The sequence below is a fragment of the Hippocampus guttulatus genome, chromosome 8 (assembly GCF_054856545.1).
Source record: "Hippocampus guttulatus isolate MCC_2025c chromosome 8, RoL_Hgut_1.0, whole genome shotgun sequence".
Classification (NCBI taxonomy): Eukaryota; Metazoa; Chordata; class Actinopteri; order Syngnathiformes; family Syngnathidae; genus Hippocampus; species Hippocampus guttulatus.
The window spans coordinates 9,398,767-9,422,908 of record NC_141268.1 but is presented as its reverse complement, the minus strand read 5'-3'; the positions used below and the strand labels follow the sequence as shown (position 1 = coordinate 9,422,908).

The window sequence follows — 24,142 nt, the reverse complement described above, 5'->3', positions numbered from 1 at the left end:
CATGGTCGTTTTTTTCAGCCCAAACGCCTTCCTATACATGGTCATTTTTTTTTGTGCTCAAAACGCCTCATGGTCGTTTTTTTCGGCTAAAAACATCTTCCTATACATGGCCGTTTTTTTCGGCTAAAAACGCCTTACTATACAGTAAATATTCCCATCCCTGGAATTCTATGGAACGGAATATCCTTCACCCGGAATAAAAACCTATGCATTAACATTTTGACTACGATATTACATGTTACCGGAAGTTGCGTAAGCGGAAATTCCACTACCCGTAACCCGGATGGAAGTGTAATGCCGCGGGAGCTTAAATACACGCAACGCCCACCCGATGCGACGGAAAAGACAACGCTGAAACAAGTTTTCACTTTGCGTTTTTCGATCATCAGATTCTAAACGACGACGTGCAAGTGAGTTTTTATTGCCGTGCGTTTTACTGTAATTGTGAATGATTTTAACTTTATTCACTTACGTCCTGTAGAACGCGGCACTAGCTTAAAAGCAGCACCCACTCGACACGACCGAAGAAACGTGTTCGCTTCGCCGTTTTCATTCATTAGATTCGAAACGAAGACGTGTAAGCGACTTTTTATTGGCGTGCGTTTTACTGTAATTGCGAAAGATTTTAACCTTATTCACTTACGTCGTGTAGATCATCGCATCGAAACGTAGAAGAACTGTAACAACTGGAGCGGAGCGAGTGAAATGCATCCGTTTGAGCGAGGCTGGACACAAAGTTAAAAAGATCCAGCAGACACTTGGAGTCGGAAAGACGCAAATCTACGAAACTTTAAAAAACAAGGCATCGATTCAACTCTTGATGACAAGCCACCATCCAGCAAGGAAGCAATGCAAATGGCAACAAAAATCCTTCAGTATGCACAAGAATTACCAGACATCGGTGATCAACGGGACAGTTACTTGCAACTAGAAAGAAAACTGTATGACACGCAGGCAAACATTGTCATAAACCAAAGAATGCATCCAACAAAGTAATACAAAATACAATTTTTTCCCAAGACAGAAAAAAATAAACATTAAAATACTGTACGTATTTTACTGTTGTGATTTTTTTTTGGATACACCTGTATTGCAGTTTTTGTTATATAAACAGTTTTTGGACAGTATATTTTTGTATTTTATTGATTGTGTTGTTACACGTGCATTTTGTCAACATACTTGCAGGTTCATAAAGGACATGTACCCTGCTCATTTCCCAAATGAGGAATTTCTGTTATCAGGACATATTGGACAGCACAAACACGAGTCCGTACTAGAGAATATTTACTGTACATGGTCGGGTTTTTTTGTGCTCAAAACATCTTACTATACATGGCGGTTTTTTTCGGCTAAAAACGGCTTACTATACATAGTCGTTTTTTTTTGGCCCAAAACGCCTTACTATACATGGTCGTTTTTTTCGGCCCAAACGCCTGACTGTACATGGTCGGATTTTTCGGCCCAAGACGCCTTTCTATCAATGGTAGGGTTTTTTTCGGCTAAAAACGCCTGACTATACATGGTTGTTTTTTGCGGCTAAAAACATCTTACTATACATGGCCGTTTTTTTCGGCTAAAAACGCCTTACTATACATAGTCGTTTTTTTCGGCCCAAAACGCCTTACTATACATGGTCGGGTTTTTTTGTGCTCAAAACGCCTTGCCATACATGGTTGTTTTTTTCGGCTAAAAACATCTTACTATACATGGCCGTTTTTTTCGGCTAAATACGCCTTACTATACAGAGTCGTTTTTTTTCGGCCCAAAACGCCTTACTACACATGGTCGTTTTTTTCGGCCCAAACGCCTTACTATACATGGTGGTTTTATTGTGTGCTCAAAACGCCTTACTATACATGGCCGTTTTTTTCGGCTAAAAACGCCTTACTATACATAGGCGTTTTTTTCGTCCCAAAACGCCTTGCTATACATGGTCGTTTTTTTCAGCCCAAACGCCTTACTGTACATGGTCGGACTTTTCGGCCCAAGACGCCTCTCTATCAATGGTCATTTTTTTTCGGCTAAAAACGCCTGACTATACATGGCCGTTTTTTCGGCCCAAAACTACTTTCTATATATATGGTAGTTTTTTTTTGTGCTCAAAATGCCTTACTATATATGGTTGTTTTTTCCGGCTAAAAACATCTGACTATACATGGCCGTTTTTTTCGGCTAAAAACGCCTTACTATACATAGTCGTTTTTTTTTCAGCCCAAAACGCCTTACTATACATGGTCGTTTTTTTCAGCCCAAACGCCTTCCGATACATGGTCGGGTTTTCTTGTGCTCAAAACATCTTACTATACATGGCCGTTTTTTTCGGCTAAAAACGCCTTCCTATACATGGTCGGATTTTTCGGCCTAAGACGCCTTTCTATCAATGGTAGTTTTTTTCGGCTAAAAACGCCTGACTATACATGGTCGTTTTTTTCGGCCCAAAACTCCTTTCTATATATATGGTAGTTTTTTTTTTGTGCTCAAAACGCCTGACTATACATGGTTGTTTTTTGCGGCTAAAAACATCTTATTATACATGGCCGTTTTTTTCGGCTAAATACGCCTTACTATACATAGTCGTTTTTTTCGGCCCAAACGCCTTACTATACATGGTCGTTTTTTTGTGTGCTCAAAACGCCTTACTATACATGGTGGTTTTTTTCAGCCCAAACGCCTTACTATACATGGTCGTTTTTTTCTGCTCAAAACGCCTTTCTATATACTGTACATGGTCGTTTTTTTCGGCTAAAAACATCTTACTATATATGGCCGTTTTTTTCGGCTAAAAACGGTTTACTATACATAGTCGTTTTTTTCGGCCCAAAACGCCTTACTATACATGGTCGTTTTTTTCAGCCCAAACGCCTTACTACACATGGTCAGTTTTTTCGGCCCAAGACTCCTTTCTATCAATGGTCGTTTTTTTCGGCCCAAAACTCCTTTCTAAATATATGGTAGGTTTTTTTTGTGCTCAAAACGCCTTACTATACATGGTTGTTTTTTTCGGCTAAAAACATCTTACTATACATAGCCGTTTTTTTCGGCTAAATACGCCTTACTATACATGGTCGTTTTTTTCGGCCCAAAACGCCTTACTATATATATATACATGGTCATTTTTTTTCAGCCCAAACACCTTACTATACATGGTCGGGGGTTTTTTGTGCTCAAAACGCCTTGCTATACACGGTCGTTTTTTTCGGCTAAAAACATCTTCCTATACATGGCCGTTTTTTACGGCTAAAAACGCCTTACTATACATAGTGGGTTTTTTCGGCCCAAAACGCCTTACTATACATGGTCGTTTTTTTCGGCCCAAACGCCTTACTGTACATGGTCGGATTTTTCGGCCCAAGACGCCTTTCTATCAATGGTCGTTTTTTTCGGCTAAAAACATCTGACTATACATGGCCGTTTTTTTCGGCTAAAAACGCCTTACTATACATAGTCGTTTTTTTCGGCCCAAAACGCCTTACTATACATGGTCGTTTTTTTCAGCCCAAACGCGTTCCTATACATGGTCGGGTTTTTTTGTGCTCAAAACATCTTACTATACATGGCCGTTTTTTTCGGCTAAAAACGCCTTACTATACATGGTCGTTTTTTTCAGCCCAAACGCCTTCCTATACATGGTCTTTTTTTTTTGTGCTCAAAACGCCTCATGGTCGTTTTTTTCGGCTAAAAACATCTTCCTATACATGGCCGTTTTTTTCGGCTAAAAACGCCTTACTATACAGTAAATATTCCCATCCCTGGAATTCTATGGAACGGAATATCCTTCACCCGGAATAAAAACCTATGCATTAACATTTTGACTACGATATTACATGTTACCGGAAGTTGCGTAAGCGAAAATTCCACTACCCGTAACCCGGATGGAAGTGTAATGCCGCGGGAGCTTAAATACACGCAACGCCCACCCGATGCGACGGAAAAGACAACGCTGAAACAAGTTTTCACTTCGCGTTTTTCGATCATCAGATTCTAAACGACGACGTGCAAGTGAGTTTTTATTGCCGTGCGTTTTACTGTAATTGTGAATGATTTTAACTTTATTCACTTACGTCCTGTAGAACGCGGCACTAGCTTAAAAGCAGCACCCACTCGACACGACCGAAGAAACGTGTTCGCTTCGCCGTTTTCATTCATTAGATTCGAAACGAAGACGTGTAAGCGACTTTTTATTGGCGTGCGTTTTACTGTAATTGCGAAAGATTTTAACCTTATTCACTTACGTCGTGTAGATCATCGCATCGAAACGTAGAAGAACTGTAACAACTGGAGCGGAGCGAGTGAAATGCATCCGTTTGAGCGAGGCTGGACACAAAGTTAAAAAGATCCAGCAGACACTTGGAGTCGGAAAGACGCAAATCTACGAAACTTTAAAAAACAAGGCATCGATTCAACTCTTGATGACAAGCCACCATCCAGCAAGGAAGCAATGCAAATGGCAACAAAAATCCTTCAGTATGCACAAGAATTACCAGACATCGGTGATCAACGGGACAGTTACTTGCAACTAGAAAGAAAACTGTATGACACGCAGGCAAACATTGTCATAAACCAAAGAATGCATCCAACAAAGTAATACAAAATACAATTTTTTCCCAAGACAGAAAAAAATAAACATTAAAATACTGTACGTATTTTACTGTTGTGATTTTTTTTTGGATACACCTGTATTGCAGTTTTTGTTATATAAACAGTTTTTGGACAGTATATTTTTGTATTTTATTGATTGTGTTGTTACACGTGCATTTTGTCAACATACTTGCAGGTTCATAAAGGACATGTACCATGCTCATTTCCCAAATGAGGAATTTCTGTTATCAGGACATATTGGACAGCACAAACACGAGTCCGTACTAGAGAATATTTACTGTACATGGTCGGGTTTTTTTGTGCTCAAAACATCTTACTATACATGGCGGTTTTTTTCGGCTAAAAACGGCTTACTATACATAGTCGGTTTTTTTTGGCCCAAAACGCCTTACTATACATGGTCGTTTTTTTCGGCCCAAACGCCTGACTGTACATGGTCGGATTTTTCGGCCCAAGACGCCTTTCTATCAATGGTAGGGTTTTTTTCGGCTAAAAACGCCTGACTATACATGGTTGTTTTTTGCGGCTAAAAACATCTTACTATACATGGCCGTTTTTTTCGGCTAAAAACGCCTTACTATACATAGTCGTTTTTTTCGGCTAAAAACATTTTCCTATACATGGTCGTTTTTTCGGATAAAAACGCCTTACTATACATGGTCGTTTTTTTTTCGGCTAAAAACGCCTTACTGTACATGGTCATTTTTTTTCCGGCTAAAAACGCCTTACTATACATGGTCATTTTTTTCGGCCCAAAACGTCTTACAATACATGGTCAGGTTTTTTTGGGGCTCAAAACGCCTTACTATACATGGTCGTTTTTTTCGGCCCAAAACGCCTTTCTATAAATGGTCATTTTTTGGGGGGGGATAAAAACGCCTTCCTATACATGGTCGTTTTTTTCGGCTAAAAACGCCTTATGATACATGGTCGGGTTTTTTTGGGGCTCAAAACGCCTTACTATACATGGTCATTTTTTTGGGTTAAAAACGCCGTACTACACATGGTCATTTTTTTCCCGCCCAAAACGCCTTACGATACATGGTCGTTTTTTGTTGTTGCTAAAAACGCCTTTCTATACATGGTCGTTTTTTGGCTGTAAAAACGCCTTACTATACGTGGTCATTTTTGTTGTTGTGAAAAATGCCTTCCTATATATAAAAAAAGTATTTATAAAAAAAGCCTTACTGTCCATGCTCACATTTCCAAAAACGGTCTTATATAGGGACAATGTAAAGTGTCAGACCTGCCATGTAGCTAAATGGTTAGTGCGTTGGCATTGCACTGTGGAGGTGCAGGGTTTGAATCCAGCTGTCCTTCCTCTGTTTTTAAGAATGTGTGGCCATGCATTTTCTGATCCTTTTCCGATCAACTATTCTGGCTCACCCTCACACCTCCAGACAATGTAAAGTGTTTGTTCGTTATCGACTGGTAGTCGAATGGTTAGTGCGTTGATGTTGCGCAGCGGAGGTGCAGTGTTCAATTTCTTCTCCAGCCTTCCTGTGTTCTCAAAAACATGCATGGCTATCCATTTTCTGATCCTCTTCCCCGCACTATTCACGCTCATACTCACACTGAGGAACAATATAAAGCATTCATTCCCTACCTGGTAGTCGAATATTTAGTGCGCTAGCATTGCGCTGCGAAGGTGCAGGGTTCGATTCCAGCTCTGGCCGTTCAGTGTGAGGTTGCACGTTCTACCCGTGCCTGCGCAGGTTTCCAGAAACATGTGTGGCCATCTGTTTTCTTATCCTCTTCTATCCTCACACTGACACCTAGGGACAATGTAGAGCAGGGTTTCCACTCTTCCACTTGCTTTTTATTTGTGGATCCTTTAATGACTTTTGAGGGCTAATTTAGCCATTTTTTAAGGACTTTTTCTCCATTCAGCAGGGGATTCACTGTGGATTTAATGAACAGAAAGCCACATATCACTGAGCTGGTGTTCAAATCATTGCTGCCAAAGCAAGGGCACATCTTTATTTTTAGGGGCAATCAGATAACCCTTTATTGGACATACTGTACTGTATGTCAAATTGGCCCGAAATGACCCGAAGTGATCACGTGATCATCATCGGAACTGATCGGAGACGGCGGGAAAAGCAGAGCGGGAACCAGGAAGGCATGTCGCCCGACAGCGGGGTTTGAGGGGAAGAGCGCCAAGCACATTTTCCGATAAAACTATTAATTGGAAGGGTGGGGGGGAAATGACATACACAAATGAAATGAACACCACAGGTTAATTTTGAAGGATTTTTATTGATTTTAGAAGCTTTCCCTGAAAATTAAGGACAATTAAGAACATAATCTTACAACTTCTTTTTCATTCACTTCCAGGACCCGTGGGAATGCTGTTTTGTCTCTAATACTGTGGCCAAAAAGGGTTCAGACATGCTGCATGTCTTTTTTTTTTTTTTTAAATCACGAAAAGCAGTCCACTAACTGCTGAGTGGCGGTTTGGCTCTTGAGCGGCTGTCTAAATCCTGTTTGGTATCCAACAGTGAATCTTTGACTTGGATTTGGCTTTGGGAGATGCCTCCACCACCCCCTCCGCAATGTTTTCAAAGCAGCATCCCGCAGCGCTCCAGCAAAAATGTGAAAATCTCTTTCGCAGTGCTGCTTTGAACACACAACAAGCCTCGGGAAGGACGAGGAATCGACACAAGCGCATCATGTGCTGTTTTTCCAAGAACATTCAGAAAGGTGCACCCAGGAGACATCACAGCATGTGACATACGCAGAGTGGGGTAGAATTCATTGCATGAAAAGCACCATGACAGATGTTTAAAAATGCATTTTGGGACAGAGCGAAAAGACCATGCAAAGTTTTAAATGTGCTAACATTTTGGAGAGAAAATAAAAAAACACGAATTTAATTTTTCAGAAAAAACGTTGAGCAAAGGTGAGAGCAAAGTTGTATTTTTTTTTCCAAGCCAAAAAGATGGAATTCTAACACATGATGTTTGCTTAACCTTGAAACTGTATCTTAATAAAGTGTGGCTTTAATCTAGTCAAATCAACTTTAAAATAGTAATTTTTGCAGCAAAAAAATTGTAATCTCACCAGACTAAAAAATGTGATTAAAAAACATTTACAATATCACATTTTTTTCCAAAAAATATTGGAATCTTACAAGAGATAACTGAATGTTTGCTTTTTTTTTCTAGGAAGCAAAAAGGTTGTATAGCTTTACATGAGTGGCATTTTCTTTCAAGAAAATAGGTCTTCATTTCAAAATATTAGAGACATTTTTAATGTTGCAAGATAAAAATCATAGTTTTTGGAAGAACAAACAAAGGGTTCATTTTTTTAATCAAGAAAGTATGATTTCACAACATTCGCAAATTATTTTAGGACAAAACTTCTGAATTTCATCAGATTAAAGTGGAATTTTTGGGGGAGGAAAAAAAATACAGTATTTTAGAATATTGGTTGGATTTCTTCACAACAAAAATAAATAAAATAAAAATTTTTTTACCCCTTCCTCTTCCACAATTAACGTAAGATATTCATTGTAGTTTTAATTTATGACATTGAAGTTTCCCTGAATGGGTGGGGGGTATACATTCTGTAGGATAGTAAGTGTATTATTTTTTCCACAAAAAAAAGTGTATTTTGGGAAAAAGTCCATTCTTTTTCAGATTTTTTTGAGAAAATGGCTGATACATTTTTTGTTGCTGTTAATCTGTAACTTCACAAGAATAAGATGCATTTTTTTCATCTTCTAGCTTTTACAAGATCATTGCATCTCCCCCCACACCACATCTCAAAAATAACATTTTACAAGACAAAAAACGGATTTTGCCAACCACTAAAATCTCTGGCTGTACAGCACGACACATGGCTCTTTGCCGGTGGAAAACCAAACACATTCTTCATTAGAACTTGTTAAGCACCGATTAATACGGCACTGACCCTGGCACAATTATTTTGGGGGGTAGGGGGGTGGAAAAGGGGTGTGAGCGAGACATAAGAGCAAAAGTGACAAATGCACGATCATTTTTTTTATTTCTCAAAAGCACCATGAGACCTTTTAAAGACGCCTTCAGGGACAGTGGTAGTAGAACACCATGCAAACGACTCAGGAAAGGCGCGTTACACACTGGTGAGGTTGGGACTGCACCGTTCTAAAGTGGGATTATCACCCACAGTCCAACCAGGCTGTGCGTGCTCACGCATCTGTGCCAGCGTGGGGGGGGTGCGAAAAAATCTGCTTTGAGTGCTTGATCTGGAGCAAAGTGGCTCAGGATGCTGCATTTTCCCCAATGTTCGTGAGCAACATTTAAAAGCGGGTTTTAGGAGAAGATGCCAAAAATTACACAGCACAAGCAGAGGGGACCAATCCCCCCCCTCCGATGGAGTCTCACTTTCACTTTCATCCTTCATGTTTTCAAGTGTCGACAGAGGCTTTCGACACAAATTTTCAGTGCAAGACGACAACAGCCTCTTCCTGACTATTTTTGTATGGCAATGCGCACACACACACGCGCATGTATGCACACACACAAAGGGAATTGTCCTTTCCAAAAGTGTTTGTCCGTCTGCGTCACTTGTAGCCACCCGGAAAAACAAAATCAAATGTGCACACACACACAAAAATAAAAACAATTTCAAGTGAACACAAAGAAACGCGTATTTCCTCAAATACTGGCCTTATGTAAGTCACCTACTTTGAGAAAATAATGTGTGTTATGAAAATTATTTAATCCAGATGTACTGCACAAAGTATGCTTTTTTTTCAGGGGGAAAAAGTGTTATGAGAACAAAGTCATGGTACAATTAAGCACTATTTTGAGGACGGGAATAATATTGTATCTTTAGAGGAAAATTAATATGAGATCAGTCATTTTCGAGGAAAAAAAAGTCAAAAAAAAACACTGGATGGATGGCTGGGATATAGACCTACGATGAACTCAGTGACTGCCACTAATGCCAAATATGCATTTGAACTGGGAGGCTTGGCAGTGTTCAATTCATTTTTTTCTTTTTCCAAGAAGAAAATTGGAATATTATAACAAGTAACAGTAGTATTTTTTTTTTTACTTAATGCTTATAGTCCAACATTATTCTAATTTTCCTTGAAAAATGTGCCTTGTTTTCTGGAAGAACGTTGCCAAAAGAGAAACTTTTTTTGGGGCCAAATCTATCCATAAGAACTGGGTTAAAAAAAATGCTCGTCACTTGGAGCTGTGTAGCAAGTAACACACATTATTGCTATGTTCAAACTCCAGCATTGTTTGCACAAAGATACTGTAGGCCTCCTCTCAAACACCGAGCACCAGCTGCATATAAACCGCCACTACTTGAGCAAATACAACAAGTGGTTTTGGTCCCATGTCTTTCTTTCTTTTTTCTTGTTGTCTGAGTCCTTGAGAAAGAATTTGGAAAAATTGATTCTTTGCAAACAAAATTAAACACACTTTAGCTCAGTGCAGTTCATGTCGCGCTTCCATTTTTCTCCACGTTAAGTCTGCAGCTGCTCATGTGGCTTGTTAGGGAAAGAACATCTAGAAGAAGTGCAACTATTTGAGTTCATGAGGAAAATAAACATCTCGTCAGCAAAGCACAAACACCAATCGATGGAGAATGGAGATCACTTTAAACAGAGAGCGCGCTGGTGGTCTCGTAACACATTTATAAAAAAAAATAATAATAATTAAAACAACAAATAGAAAAGGTTTGGCATCTCGAAGGTCATCCGCTCCAAATGGCGTCCCGGTGGTTATGCCGAGTACGGCGGCTACCTCCGAGCTCGCTGTTTGGCCAGACGCTTCATGAAGCAGCAGGTCACCGCCGCGATGATGACGATGCCCACCAGCAGGGCCGACGACACGCCGACCACCAGCGGGATGAGGAGGAGGTCAGCCACTAAGAAGAAGCCAATGGGAGTCGTTTTACTTGTGTTTTAGTACATGTTTAGTGGTTAACTTTACCTTATATACACGTATAGGGCCCAATTTAGACATTTTCACTGGGGGGGGGGGGGGGGGGGGGGGTCCTACTCACTTTTGTTGCCAGCAGTTTCGACAGTATCGGCAAGAGTCAATAAAGGTTTCATGACTGTGCCAGCTTGAACATCGTTCATTTGCTTTACGTTATTTTGTGAGAAAATTATGAGCCAAATTAGGGCGACCGCTTGCCCAAGGGTTGAGCAGTATCTCGCTAGAAGCAGTGGAAACAAATTCAAATGCAACAAACCTCGGGCATACAAGTAGACGGTGACTGCATTGGACTCAGCCTTGACCCCAGAGTTGTACCAGCCTCCGTGCGGATCCTGGCCCCAGGCCTCAGCGTGGCACGCGTACATGCCTTGATCTTCAATGGTGGCCGCGTGGACCCGGAGACGGTAGCTGACGGCGGACAGCCGGTCCACGCTGACCTCGCTGCCGTTGCCGTAGATCTCCACGACGCCGTCGTACGTGAGAGTGGCGACCGGTTTGGGTTCGACCGGGAGAGCCGGCGGCTCCGGCGTGGTGTTTTTCGGGGATCTGATCTGTGGCTCGGCGAGAGGCCATCGCAACCATTGCACCTGAGCCTGGGCGGGCCCTGTGGTGGTGATAGTGGCGGTGCAGAGGAGGGTGATGGTGCTGCCCCTTTTCAGCAGGGGGCCTTGGGCGAGCTGAGCCTCCGCTGAAACTACAACATCTATGGAAAAGAAGCGTGTATTGAGCAAACCTTGATGCTGGAGACGGGCATGATTAATAAGTTAATTTTAAAAACAAAACAAAACAAAAAAAAAACCACGAGCATGTGGAATTCAATCAATCTAACAATTACACTGACGAGCTCAGACCCGACGAGTTTGCTGCCTATGGCTCGGTTCTGCCATTTGCAAACACTGAACTAGACTGAAGGACAGGAGCCCAGTGATTTGATTAGGTAATATAAGATGAGTTACAAGATGGACCATAGATTGTAATTACATAAAACAGCAACGTAATCTCACCCGTATAATTTTTCTTGATATATGTCATCTTTTATAGATTAATAGAAAGCCCTCATTATTCAGAGATTTTGAGCGAGTGTCATTCACTGCACCAAGCAGAGGCGATTGCTCTAAGACTGCAAGAGAAGCTCAGCTTCCCCTAAAATGTCAAAAAGTGATCAAATATATGTGTGGACGTACAATTGTGTGGACATGTCATTGACTAAATATGCGCTACAATGCGCTCAACTTTTGTTCCGAATCAGCTTCTTATTACTGGTTACGACGCGAACTCTCTTCTCATTCATTCCCGCAGCTTCACTGTCCTTTAAACTGTGTGGACGCTGGGCGTCTCGAGAGTTCAGGGTAGGTTGTCCCAATGCATTGAAACGAGACGAGTCATTGGATAAATGCTGGATTTGTCCCGCCCATCGGACGCTCAATGTCTCTGGGAGTCTATGGACAGTGGCCGTTTATCGGCTGGGCCGGACGCTCAGCTTTTCTGCATGATGACTGGATGATCTGTCTGAGGCGGAATCTCTTTTTGATTGACAGCGAAATGAGCCAATCGCCGATCTTATGGTCAAGGCATCCTTTTCATTTTTTTGAAAAGGAACGGAGAGTAGAATTCACGTATAAATAAACGGAGACATTTTATGATGTAGGCCGAAATTGAACTTCACCTCGACAGAGCAGCGTCCCTCTGTGCCACTGGCACAGAGGGACTTTTTTTTTTCTGTCCGACTATATGAATGCATCTCGCATCTCGCCAAACGCAAGGGGTGTCAATGTTTAACTTCCTACAAGTTGATAGTTCGAGACCCAAACATCCATACACATATTGTGTTCTTTCAACAGGAGTACCAACACTATTTATAATTCGATATTCAGCACTGAAAAGAGGCAAGGCAGTCTCCGTTGCCAAAATGCAGTGCGGGTTGTCGGCGCATCAGTGAGTGGGGGCGAGCCGAATCGGAAGTCGTCGTTTATAAAGAAAAGAGTTGGCACAGTACACATCCAGCCGTGGATATTTAGTTATTTATTTATTTTATACATGAAGGCTTTTACCCTGACGCGCATTCTGTGTGCAGTCTGGCAGACAGACACAGAGTTGGAGCGCCTTTGCTGTATGTACCGGTAGGAGCTTAAAACATGCACTTGCGCTGTGTGTTTTTATGAGCACACGGGGGCAGTTGCGAGCATAATCATGACACTTTCGAGCCCTGGAAGGCATACCTGGCTGGCTACTAATCCATCCAGACCCGACTACTTAGCTCTGGTGCACAAGCCAAAGTAATTGTGGTGTCTCACCTTTCGTCTTGAGATTGACTGTGACACCCTCGGACCTCTGCGTGAGTGTCGCCGGCATAGAAGGAGCGGGGATCCTGCGACCGGCGTACACGTTGACCACGCAGCGATAAACGCCGGTGTCAGAGGGCCGGGCAGAGAACAACTTCAGGGAGTACTTCGCATCCGCCACTTTCTCCATAGAGCCACCACTAGCTCGGCTGGCGTCGTCGCCCCAGCTCACAATGCCGTCTGGGCTCATTCTGGCCACCTCCACCTGAGAACATCATCAGCAACAACAACAAAATCTGTCTCAAAAACTATGACCCAAAAGACATTTCCTTCAAAGAATAACTCGTAGACATTTTGTCCCATTTCTATCAAGGTTAGGGGTTGTGGGACTGACTTTCTAAAACTTTAAACCTAAGAAACAGTATTACTCAGCATTTGGCAATATGAAATTTGATAGGCTTGTCTAGCATGATGAGTAGGAGGACAAAAAACACACACACTGAAAAGACACAGAGCTCTGCTATTTTGGTTTGGAGCAAACATTTTAGAGCCATTTCCTCCTTAGAAGACAAAGTGAATTTTTTGAAAATTCAGCACGCTGTTTCTCTCAGCAACGTGAAATTTGGTCGCCTTTTCTTTCATGCGCAGGCCCACTAAAAATGTCTCAGAAAGCCATGCCTGAAAAGACACATGAAGTCGGCCATTTTGGTTTAAAGTGGAGACATTTTAGCTCGGTGCAGGGGTCCTTCAAAGACAAACTTTTGAAAATTCAACCTCCAAAGCCAGTTTTACTTGGCAATATGAAATTTGATTGACATGATAACCATGGGCAAACCAAAAAAAAAAAAAAAAAAAGACATGCCTGAAATGGCACAGCAAGTCAGCCACTTTGATTGGACAGAGCCATTATTTAGGCAATTTCCTGGGGTCCTTCAAGTGCAAACCTTGTTCAGGGGATTTCTTAAAAATTCAGCCCCCAAGACAGTTTTACTTTGCAGCATGAAATTTAGGGAGCAGCTTCAGCATGCAGAGGTATACAAAATACGTTGACAATTCATGCTGCCGAATTCACATTTGCTGAAGCTGCAATCTCTGAGTCAATTTGATTATTCCCAATGGTTCTTTTTGTTTGCTTGCTGAAATTTTTGAACCACAATAGAGATATGTGACTTTAGTTTAATATTTTGGTGAGGATCTGGAAAAATGTGTGAATGCAAGAACAACGTGTGAACAACCGCTTTTGAATTATTCCAGTAATAAATACGTATTATGTAGAGGAAGTCATCAAGACTTCTCTAAATGAGAATTGTAAGACAATTCTGACCTATTTTCATTCATCACTTCCCTCATCCAAATCCAGTACGAGGTAGGAGTCTTACCTCCGTGCCTCCAGACCCAATGAACTCGCCACCCGCAGAGCCCCTCTTCATCCACTGAATCTGCAGGCCCGAGTTGACATCGGAAGGCAGCCCATTGACCTCGCAGGTCAGAAGGAGAGGCGAGCCCACCTGCAGGGTCACCTCCCCTTGGGGTGAAGACGTCACACTCAGAGACTCGGCTGTAGGGCAAGAGAGGACACGGCTTCAGACCAGGCAGCATTAATCAGCTTAATGCAAAAAATGACAAGATTAAGTTCGCTCAGGCTCACAAGTTAGCAAGTAGGCTATCATAGTTAGCACACAGGCTAGCACAGTTAGCTTGTCTGTGCTGTATGGCTGCCTTATTGTTTAGATGCGCTTGTAGTACACCTTGCGTGTGTTCCCAGCATGGGAAAAACCTTTTTCCGACGTATCGCTGATGTCAAGCCAAACCCTCAGATGTCACAATTTGGTAACGTTTTTATTAGTCAGTCCACACTTGTGGGTGTTGTTATTACAAATTCTTGACCAATTTAAAGTGTTGAAAATGGATGCTTTCATGTTCATTGTCGAATCAATATGCTGTTTTGGGGGTCTCCTGAAAAGTGATAATATTGGAGGTACGAGGAATACACCAGACACAAGCGATAAAATAAAATATTAAAACAAAAATGGAAAATACCGTGATACCATTCAAGACTAGTTCAATTTGTTCTGCGGCCATGGTCATAATTCAAAACAGTTCACAAGTCATCTTTTCCCATTGAAATAACAGGAAATGCCATTCATCCATTCGAGCCTTCCTCAAAAAAAACTGTGTAATGCGTATTTTTAGTAAGAGCAATCCATAATATTACAATTTATAAAAACGTACAGTAATTACACAATTAAAAGCAAATAAACAGTTTTTGTATCACTGCATCAACTTGAATGGTTATTGTTCTGCTCTTTCTGGTGTGCATGTCTTGATCACCTGGGGGCAGTATAAGCCAGATGGAGCTCAGCATGGCACTAAATAATAATAATAATAATACATTTTATTCATAAGCGCCTTTCACAACACTCAAGGACACTTTACACTTCAAGAGTCCAGTTGCATTGTCTGTCTACATGTGTTGCGGCACTATTTGTGTTCTATCCATTGCTTAAAGCGTTAAAGCACCTCAACATCAATGCTATTTAGTGTTTACATGAAGCTAGCGGACTGAAAGGCAAATCTATGCAGCTGTTTTATACACACAAGGTGTCAATCCAATGTGGGCAACGGCTAAAACTTCCATCCATCCATTTTCCGAACCGCTTGATCCTCACTAGGGTCGCGGGGGGTGCTGGAGCCTATCCCAGCCGTCTCCGGGCAGTAGGCGGGGGACACCCTGAATCAGTTGCCAGCCAATCGCAGGGCACACAGAGACGAACAACCATCCACGCCCACACTCACACCTAGGGACAATGTAGAGCATCCAATCAGCCTGCCATGCATGTTTTTGGAATGTGGGAGGAAACCGGAGCACCCGGAGAAAACCCACGCAGGCCCGGGGAGAACATGCAAACTCCACACAGGGAGGCCGGAGCTGGAATCGAACCCGGTACCTCTGCACTGTGAAGCCGACGTGCTAACCACTGGACTACCGGGCCGCCCCGGCTAAAACTTAAAATAATCAAATAAACCGTTCAGTAATCCCATAGACGATCTCGGAAATTTGGCGATGCATCCGCTGCAAGCGGCACACGCATAGATTCATATTGTAGTCTGGGCTAACAGGCCAAACATTTGTAGTTCAAGAGCTGTATGCAAAATTCTGTTTTGATTGGACGTCATTCGTTTGTGCAGGTGGACCGATTGAAGTGGCTTGTGAACATATTCTGGTGAAAAGATACTCGGTCCTCATTTAACCACCGCTAATAACAATAGATGCATTGTCTTTGCAGACAAAAGGGGAAGGTGCTGAGCGAACACACGCCAACATAATGCAGGCATTGTTCCACATTCAACTCCCATTCACTACGTTTTATTAGTGAGGGTGCAATTGCGTGTATGACCTACATCTACTGAATGCTATACAACCTAGACTGAAGTTCCAAGAACACACAAGTTTACTCTGATGCCTTTTAACTAACTTCTTAGTAATTTAGCTGCAAAAGTTGAAGGAAAGAACAAATCCCAAATGTCGATAAGTGCAAAGGATGAAAAAAAAAAATTCTCTAGATCCGCGTGAACGCTTTCAGGCATAAAAAGCAAGCCGGGCTGCGAGGCAACGGGCTGGCATCCAGCTGGTATCGACCCACCACATTCAGCTGGATCATCATCAACGAGAGAGAAAGAGCCGAGTTTGGAGCATGTCAGGGGATTCACGCTGGCATTTCATGAGCCCACGAAACTGAACTTGCCAGGTAGGCAAAGAGCTCAAGGAAGAAACTGGTTTTTGGCTGCCTGATAAACAAGAGGCAGGCAAAAATGAAACGAACATGCACGGTTTCACTCGCAAGTCTGGAAAGTGTCCAATGTAGCCACCAGCACGACAAGCCCAGGCTGAATCATAACACGTTAGTAAAACACATACCTTAAATAGCTAAGCAGGACATCTTTTGTGTCTTCAGAGCTGCTGTCACTCTTATGAAAGCAACATTCGTCAACACTATTTGATCTCAGAGTGAAACAGACATCAGGTATCAATCCCGATATTGTCTGACACCTAACTCTACTGTACAGCGTGGCCCTGACAAATGTTTGACGTTTTAGTGTAAATATGGGAGCAACGTGGCATGCAAACAAGATCAAAAATACCATTAGAGCATGAAGTTGGGATGAATTACTTTCATCAGGTTTCATTAATAAAGTAATAACTTTTCACAACACGACTGAATGCGGCATCCACGCGTGTTAATTCCAAATTCTGACCCCACCTCCTGAACATCTCATCAGAAATTGAGATGCGCCTCAAACCCAAGACGAGGAAATGCATTTCCAAGCGAGGCCGTATGAACCGCAGGCTTGATTTCCCATGCTTAGAGGTATTTTACTGCTCATTTCCATTAAAGTTTGAGGGATTAGTGGCTTCAGAAATGCTCTTCCTTTTATCTGGTCCGACCACTGCAGCATTTTATTGGAACCATTGACAATAAACTCGATAGCTTTTTTTAAATACTCAGACCATGCAGCCTGGTAATAACAGTCATTAGCAACTTCAAAAGTCACTTCACCGCAGTGTTCAAAAAAATAATAAATAAATGAAATCAAAAACAGCACTCTAGGTTCAGAGTGCCTTGTGTGGTGTCGTCAAATTGACTGAGGTGGAATTGGCTCTTCTCGATCAAAGTTGCGTAACCATTTCCTGTTCTATGGTTGTCCTCCCAGAGAATGTTACTTTGACCGTAGTTGCATCTTGCTATTTACGAATTGACCTATTTGTGTTTTTTCCCTCCCTATCTTCTGCTAGTTGTTGGCAAAAAATCCAATTTGCGGTTTTGTGTTCATTCTGAAACGCAGTAAGATGCCACCTGTCTACACAAGAAACTAGTGACTAGTGTCAAGGAAGTATGCTGCAGTAATAAAGTTCAACTGAGAGACAAGATTTTAGTTGTTTCGCATTAAAGTTACATTGGGTAAGGTTGGCTTGAAATAACATTAAAGGTCTTGGGATCATAATTTGATTAGTAAGTCAGTACAGGTCTTGTACAAGCAATTATTTTAAAAATTATTTGCGTCATAGCTTGGCCTCTACCCCCATTCACTGAGCAAGACTTCCTGGAAAAGAATGTCATTGTACTCACAGAGTTGCTTAACAGTCAGGTTGCCAATGTCCAGCGTCCTGTAGGCAATCTTCTGCCAGGACCGGTCCGGGTCCCGAATCCACTGCGCGGCCTCACAGAAATAGGCTCCCGTGTCATTGGGCTGCAACACCTTTATCTTCATGATGTACAGGTCCTGACCGCCCTCTCCGTTTCGCTTCTCCAGCGTAATGTCGCCATCATCGTAGCGCTTCTTGTAGGCGAGTCCCGGCACGACACCCAGCAACTTGTCAATGGAGATGATAACCCGAACGGTGCTGAGCTCCGGCCCCACCGTGCCGCCCGAGCCCGCTTGGCCGCTGCGCTTCCCGAAGGTGATGGACAAGTGGGTGAGTTGCTCTGAACGGATGCTGGCCGAGCACGTCAGAGTTAATTCGGCACCTTCTGGGAGGGGCTGCCCGGTCAGGGAGCGGCTGTAGCTGATCTGGAGTGTGTCAGGGATCACTGCAGGTGGACAAAAAGGGGACATATTACTCAATGAAGCCGCTACAGGAAGAATACAATATTTCAATGATCTGCGAACAGTCAGTTTGGTTAGCACGTCTGCCTCACAGTCAGGAGTTTCCTCCCAAATGCCAAAAACAAGCTTCTTAGGTTAACTCTAGATTGTGTGTATGTGTGTGTGTGCACCATTTGATTAATAGTCCAGTGTGTACACCACTTGCCTTCACCTGCGATAGACTCAAGCTCAATTGTATCCCAAATAAAGATTGCTACAGTGTAAAAAAAAAAGGATAGATGGATAAGAACTAAATGTGGCAACTTTATACATTTCAATTTCATTTGATGAGCGCTGTTGTTAAATTCTGTTGTTAATCTCCCTTTACTCAGCATGTCTTATGATCGTATCATGTTTTCTTTTTGTCAAAATACCAAATGACCTTGCAAAATATCACGTGCAAATCAAGCCTCTTGTGTTTTCATTTTGCCATCCACACTTGTCCTATATTTGCATCTTTGTGTCAAATTGCTGTATTGCTTTGTGATCACATTGAAAGGTGCAACATTGAAAGGTGCAACTAAGGCTTGCAAACATTTGCATATGCACTCCCTCTATGCCAGCGTTTGGCTGCTGTTCTACAAGGACGATGATTGCATCTCGCAAGTAATGTGGACTTCCTGGTTTCAAGTGTGCCGAACAGGAGATCGCACCATGTAGAATTAAACGAGCCAAGAGACTTGTTCTCCACTTAACATTCCAATCACAATAATGTGCCTTTTGTTATTGAATCAATAGAGTACCGGTACTCTCTGTCAGAGCTTCCGCAAAATGATCTCAATGGGTTGGCTCACTGTGCTGCACAAGATCGTGTAGTTGGACTGAATTAGGCAGCCAGTAGCTTACGATGTACAGAGATATTGATATTTTATTTACTTCTGTTTACTCTCATCTCTTGTATTTTTTTATCGCACCCCTGCATATTTTATATACATACAATTTTTTATTTTGCATTTTTTCCAACATTTGCATGAAAGTATTTTTATCTAATCATTTAATGTATTTTTATAATAAAATTCAATGTTTTTGTTATTTCTTTTTACTTTTTCTAATGTTGGTGATGCAATTTTTTTCAATCCTCATTCTCATATTCTGGTATTTTTTGTGTTTTATATGTTTTCTATTCGTATATACCTGTATTTCATTTAAAACTTAATACTATAATAATTTCTCTATTCGGATATTTTTGTCTTATATTTTACATTTCCCCCAATGGTTGTGTGTTTTTCATCTATTTGTGTATACTTCCCACAATGTGTGTATTTTCCTTTATTTTTCCTCAAATATTGGTGTATTTTTCATCTGTTTTTTTGTGTAATTCTTTCGTCTTTAAGATTTGTCGAATATGTTCATTTTCCTATCTGATATTTATGTATTATTAATTTGAATGGCTAGCTTTCATTCAAATACTGTATATGTCATTTTTTCTAATATTTCTTGACAAATATTTTGTATTTTTCCTCTACTTGCTAATATTTCCCCTTAATACGTGTGCATTTTTCCTCTTACATAGAGTGTATTTTTCATCTAATATGGTTGAATTATTTAGAATTTTTTTAAATAATATTTTGTATGTTTTTGCCATAATATTTCTGTGCTTTTCATAGAATATTTGGGTATTTTCTGCATGACGTCTTGGGGTAGGCTCACCGATTGTGTACTTGTACTGAACATGTGCCTGATGACCAAATGACGTGTCTGATGGCAGACAGTATGGGCACAGGGTGTGCACCGCTCGTTTTGACAACTTACCTTTAACGACCACAGAGCTGCTGTAGGATCCCAGGTAGGCATTGTCTGTGCTTGGTGTGTAGCACTCATATTTGCCCTGATCGTCCGTGCGCAGCCTCTGGACCACCAGCCGTACGTGGTCGCCAGAGTCGCGGTCCACCCTCACCTCGCCATTCCTCACCCGCGCTTGGTAGGGGGCGTATGGGAAGCCTTTGTCTTTGGTGGATACAACTCCAATTTGCCTGTCACCCGAGTCGTCCCTGTACAGGAACCACTCGAAGTCCTGCATGCGCGGGCCATCGTAGCCGGAGACGGCGCAGGGCACGGAGAGGGAGAAGCCGGCCACGCGGTACAAAGGTCCCGTTGGAACGGTCACCTCGCGGGACACAGCATACTGGAGAACTGTGAACAGAAGACATAAAAGACAAAGAGCATGACGTTGCAAAAGTATTTAGCAGACTGAAAAGTGTGTGCTTTTTAATGTTATTCAAATCATGGTACTGGTTGATAAAGGTTTAATGAAGCGACCATCCAATTTCAGACAGTTAATATGACAGGTTCATATGGTAAATGTTGTTAACACTATACAGTACTGTATTTAGCCTCTCAGGAGAAGGGTCTTTTGGCTCCTCCCACCTTGTGTGCAAAAAAAATAAAAAATAACATGAACCATAACCACAACAAAGAAGAGAAGACATCAAAGAAGTTGTTATAGTCCTGTGAAATTAGTTAACGCTTTTGTTGCATTCTTGCCTCCGTTTTTTATTTGTTTTCACACCATGTTTTTTGTATTAAAGTGTGTATTATGTTCTAAATGTTAACATTTTACTTGAAGGTTTTATTAGTTTTCCTCCAACTTTTAAATAGTTCACCTCTAAAACAACATTTTTTTCTTTAATATTTTTACATTTTTCGCTTTAATATTTTATACAGTATTTCCCTCCTCTAATATACTTTTATTTAATATTTTTATCTACTATTTGATGCTATTGACAAACATTTTTGTATTTTTCAAATGTTTTTCAAATTTCAAGTTTTTTTACTTAATGTTACTAATATGAGTGTCTTTTATCTAAACGGTGTATTTTTTTTTCAATTGCTTTGGTTCCCGTTCTCAACAGAGCAAGTTGTATGGCATTGTATTGTATCGAATGCTCTCATCCGCGCCTATGAGAGAATCCCTATTGCTTTCTTGGCAGGTTTTTTTTTTTTTAGCTGCAACAATGTTTCCGTTCAGAGAGATGCACATTTTTAACAGTGGCTCTCCGCCCTGTAGGTGATTTTAGTCTTAATCTGCCAGCAATGGCAAAAGCAAAGGAAAAAAAAATTCACCATGAGTGGATGCCGAACACTTTATAGCACTACCTTTGACCTAACCTAAAATGGATTAATACCCAAACAAACCTGAAAGACTGGATGTGCGTGTGCAAGTGGGTGTGGGTTTACACACACACAGCAACTGTTGGGCGAGCCGCTGCGTCACCACGACACGCCTGTGGATAATGACATGAGGCTGAGCGGGAAGGCTTAAGCGGATCGAGACCTAATTAACATGAGACTCAAGAACTGGGACTGATAGGGACGCCATGGCCTGTGACAATACTCAACACTGTCTGGATTAGACAAACCAAGATGAAGGGTGAGGGGGCAGCTGTGTTCGCTTCAATATTTTTCACAAATCCCAAGAATTGAATTTACTTTTTCCACAGGTCAAATTTTAGCACTTTATCGATTTCAAATTAGTTATTTCAGCATGCTGCTCCCGCCGAGCCTCTATGAAGCGCTTTAATGCAGACTCTTTAGATTTCAGTGAGCTGACGACCATCTGGGACAGAAATGAACAACTTCAAACTGAATCCACCTTTTTAGAAACTAATAACTATAAACGGTCATTTTAAATCTGTAAAATATTGATGTGATATTGTAATTTTCAACTTTATATCTTGAAAAAAAACAACATCAGTCATATTTCAACTTTTGATCTTGAAAAATGATTACTTTCATCTCATTATTCATCTCATACTTTCAATTATTACTTTCTGTCTTGAAACTCTCCAACATTCTGACTTTATCTGGAAAAATATGTCAGAATTCTTGCAATATCAGAACGTTTAATCACTAAACAATATGACATTCTATAATCTGAAAAAGCAACTTTATTCTTGTAATATGCACGTCTGTTCCTTGAAAAAATACTTTATTCACGACTTTTTAATCCACAAAAAAGCTCAATTGCAAGTATATTCTCCTAAATATCTTTTTTTCACACAAGATTAAAGAATCTTGTAATATTGGAACGTTTGCACCTTTTTAGCTAGGAAAAATTAAGACGTGTTCGTAAACAACAGCGGCCTTTTCCATCTTTAAATAAATGACACTATTCTTATAATATCCTTTCTTTCCATGAAAAAAATACCATATTAAAGCTGTCTGTATGCTTTCATTTTTTTTCATTAATATTTCAAGCATTTGAAAGGACCTTATTAAAATCTGAAAATTCAAGCTTTCCCAGCATAAAAAAACGTGAAAATTTAAACAGCACTGATCTTGACCCAAACTACTTGTTAAAAAAAATGACCAATCAATGTTGTGCAATGTGACACACCCATCGAACCAATTTCGGTCTGATTCGATCCGATAAATGTTACATAATATTTGCAAACAAACACGCCAGTGCTTGGACAACAAGCATCCTTGTGATGATGGCTGCATTATATGACAAGTGCATCAATACACAACCATGCAAATGCGCGTGGCCGATCAGTGGTGATACGTGCAAACACACACATTAACGCACTCAATAACCAATTTCAAAGGAGCGTTGCTCACCATAGTGCAGACAGACGAATAGAGTACTTTTTATCCCAGCCATGACGCTCCTCATGTCCCTCCGCGGATTACTCCCGTCTCGGGTGTTCCTTTCCCAGTGGTTCGGCGCCGCTCATCCCGCCGCGAGTACCCCCAACCGCCTGTTAACCAAAAAAATGAATGACATGAACATATTGGCGCCTTCTGATTCGCAACGCCATGTTTGCATTTATTTTGACAAAATGAATCACCTGAGTCACGCACCGACGCGCAGACGTAGCGTAATAAACAATTATCCAACTTGAAAAATATTTATATTTCGCCCAAATCAAAAAGCTATCTTATGCAGTATTAAGCTTCGATACGTTTGGTTTCGTCTCCCAGTGGTACGCATCTTCATCGTCATAGTGGGCTTTACTGAGAGGAGGAGCCAAAACAAAGCTTCAAAGACGACGACAATCTGAAACCATTGGTTGGAGGAGAGATCATCCCAGACTGTAGAGGGCGCCCTAAGGCTAAAATAGGACATACAGCAATCCCCGGAAGTTATCATACTTCCTTTTCCGTAGTGGAGTTTTTTGTTGTACACTTTCGATTTCTAGCTTTATTTGAAGTAAATTATTACGGTAAAAAATAACGACACGTTTTTATTATTTACCATGTTTATAATTCCTTATCACACAGGAGTCACCATTCCACTTCGTTTCATTCATGTTCAGTTGCAATTTATTTAGATCACGCCAACTCACAACAGATGTACGTACACTAATGCACTTTACATACAGAGCAGTGCATTGCTTCAAAAAATAATAAATGAAATGTCTATATAACAAAATAAATAGTCAACAATGCAAAATAGGCAGTTATAGCAATGGTCAATAAAGAAAGATTTATTTAAAAGCAAAAACTCAAGAGTAATGACAAAAAAATTGAACTATTAGTTTTACATTTTAAGATTAACCAAATTGTTTCTGCTCTAAGTAGGCTATGAAGCGTTTTTTCCCCAAAAAGTATTTAAGTAGTACATTTCTCTTTTTTTCTTTTTTAAATAATATTAAGTTGTTGTGGTGTTTAACCCCCACTAAAATGATTACTTATGAATAATAAAATATGCTAATCCGAGTGTATTGGAAA

The 24,142-nt window shown here is 41.0% G+C and overlaps 1 protein-coding gene across 1 annotated transcript; it reads right to left on the bottom strand.

Moving 5' to 3' along the window:
* Window positions 1-6,838: 6,838 nt before the first annotated feature.
* On the bottom strand, window positions 6,839-23,440 carry igsf8 (immunoglobulin superfamily, member 8). Its single transcript, XM_086118162.1, has 8 exons — window positions 23,260-23,440; window positions 23,030-23,169; window positions 20,222-20,602; window positions 17,953-18,414; window positions 14,203-14,381; window positions 12,836-13,088; window positions 10,798-11,244; window positions 6,839-10,467 (listed from the first exon to the last, which is right to left on the bottom strand). Exons 2-8 carry the CDS (start codon window positions 23,082-23,084, stop codon window positions 10,340-10,342), a joined length of 1,905 nt encoding a protein of 634 aa, XP_085974288.1. The 5' UTR covers window positions 23,085-23,169; window positions 23,260-23,440; the 3' UTR covers window positions 6,839-10,339.
* Window positions 23,441-24,142: the final 702 nt, after the last annotated feature.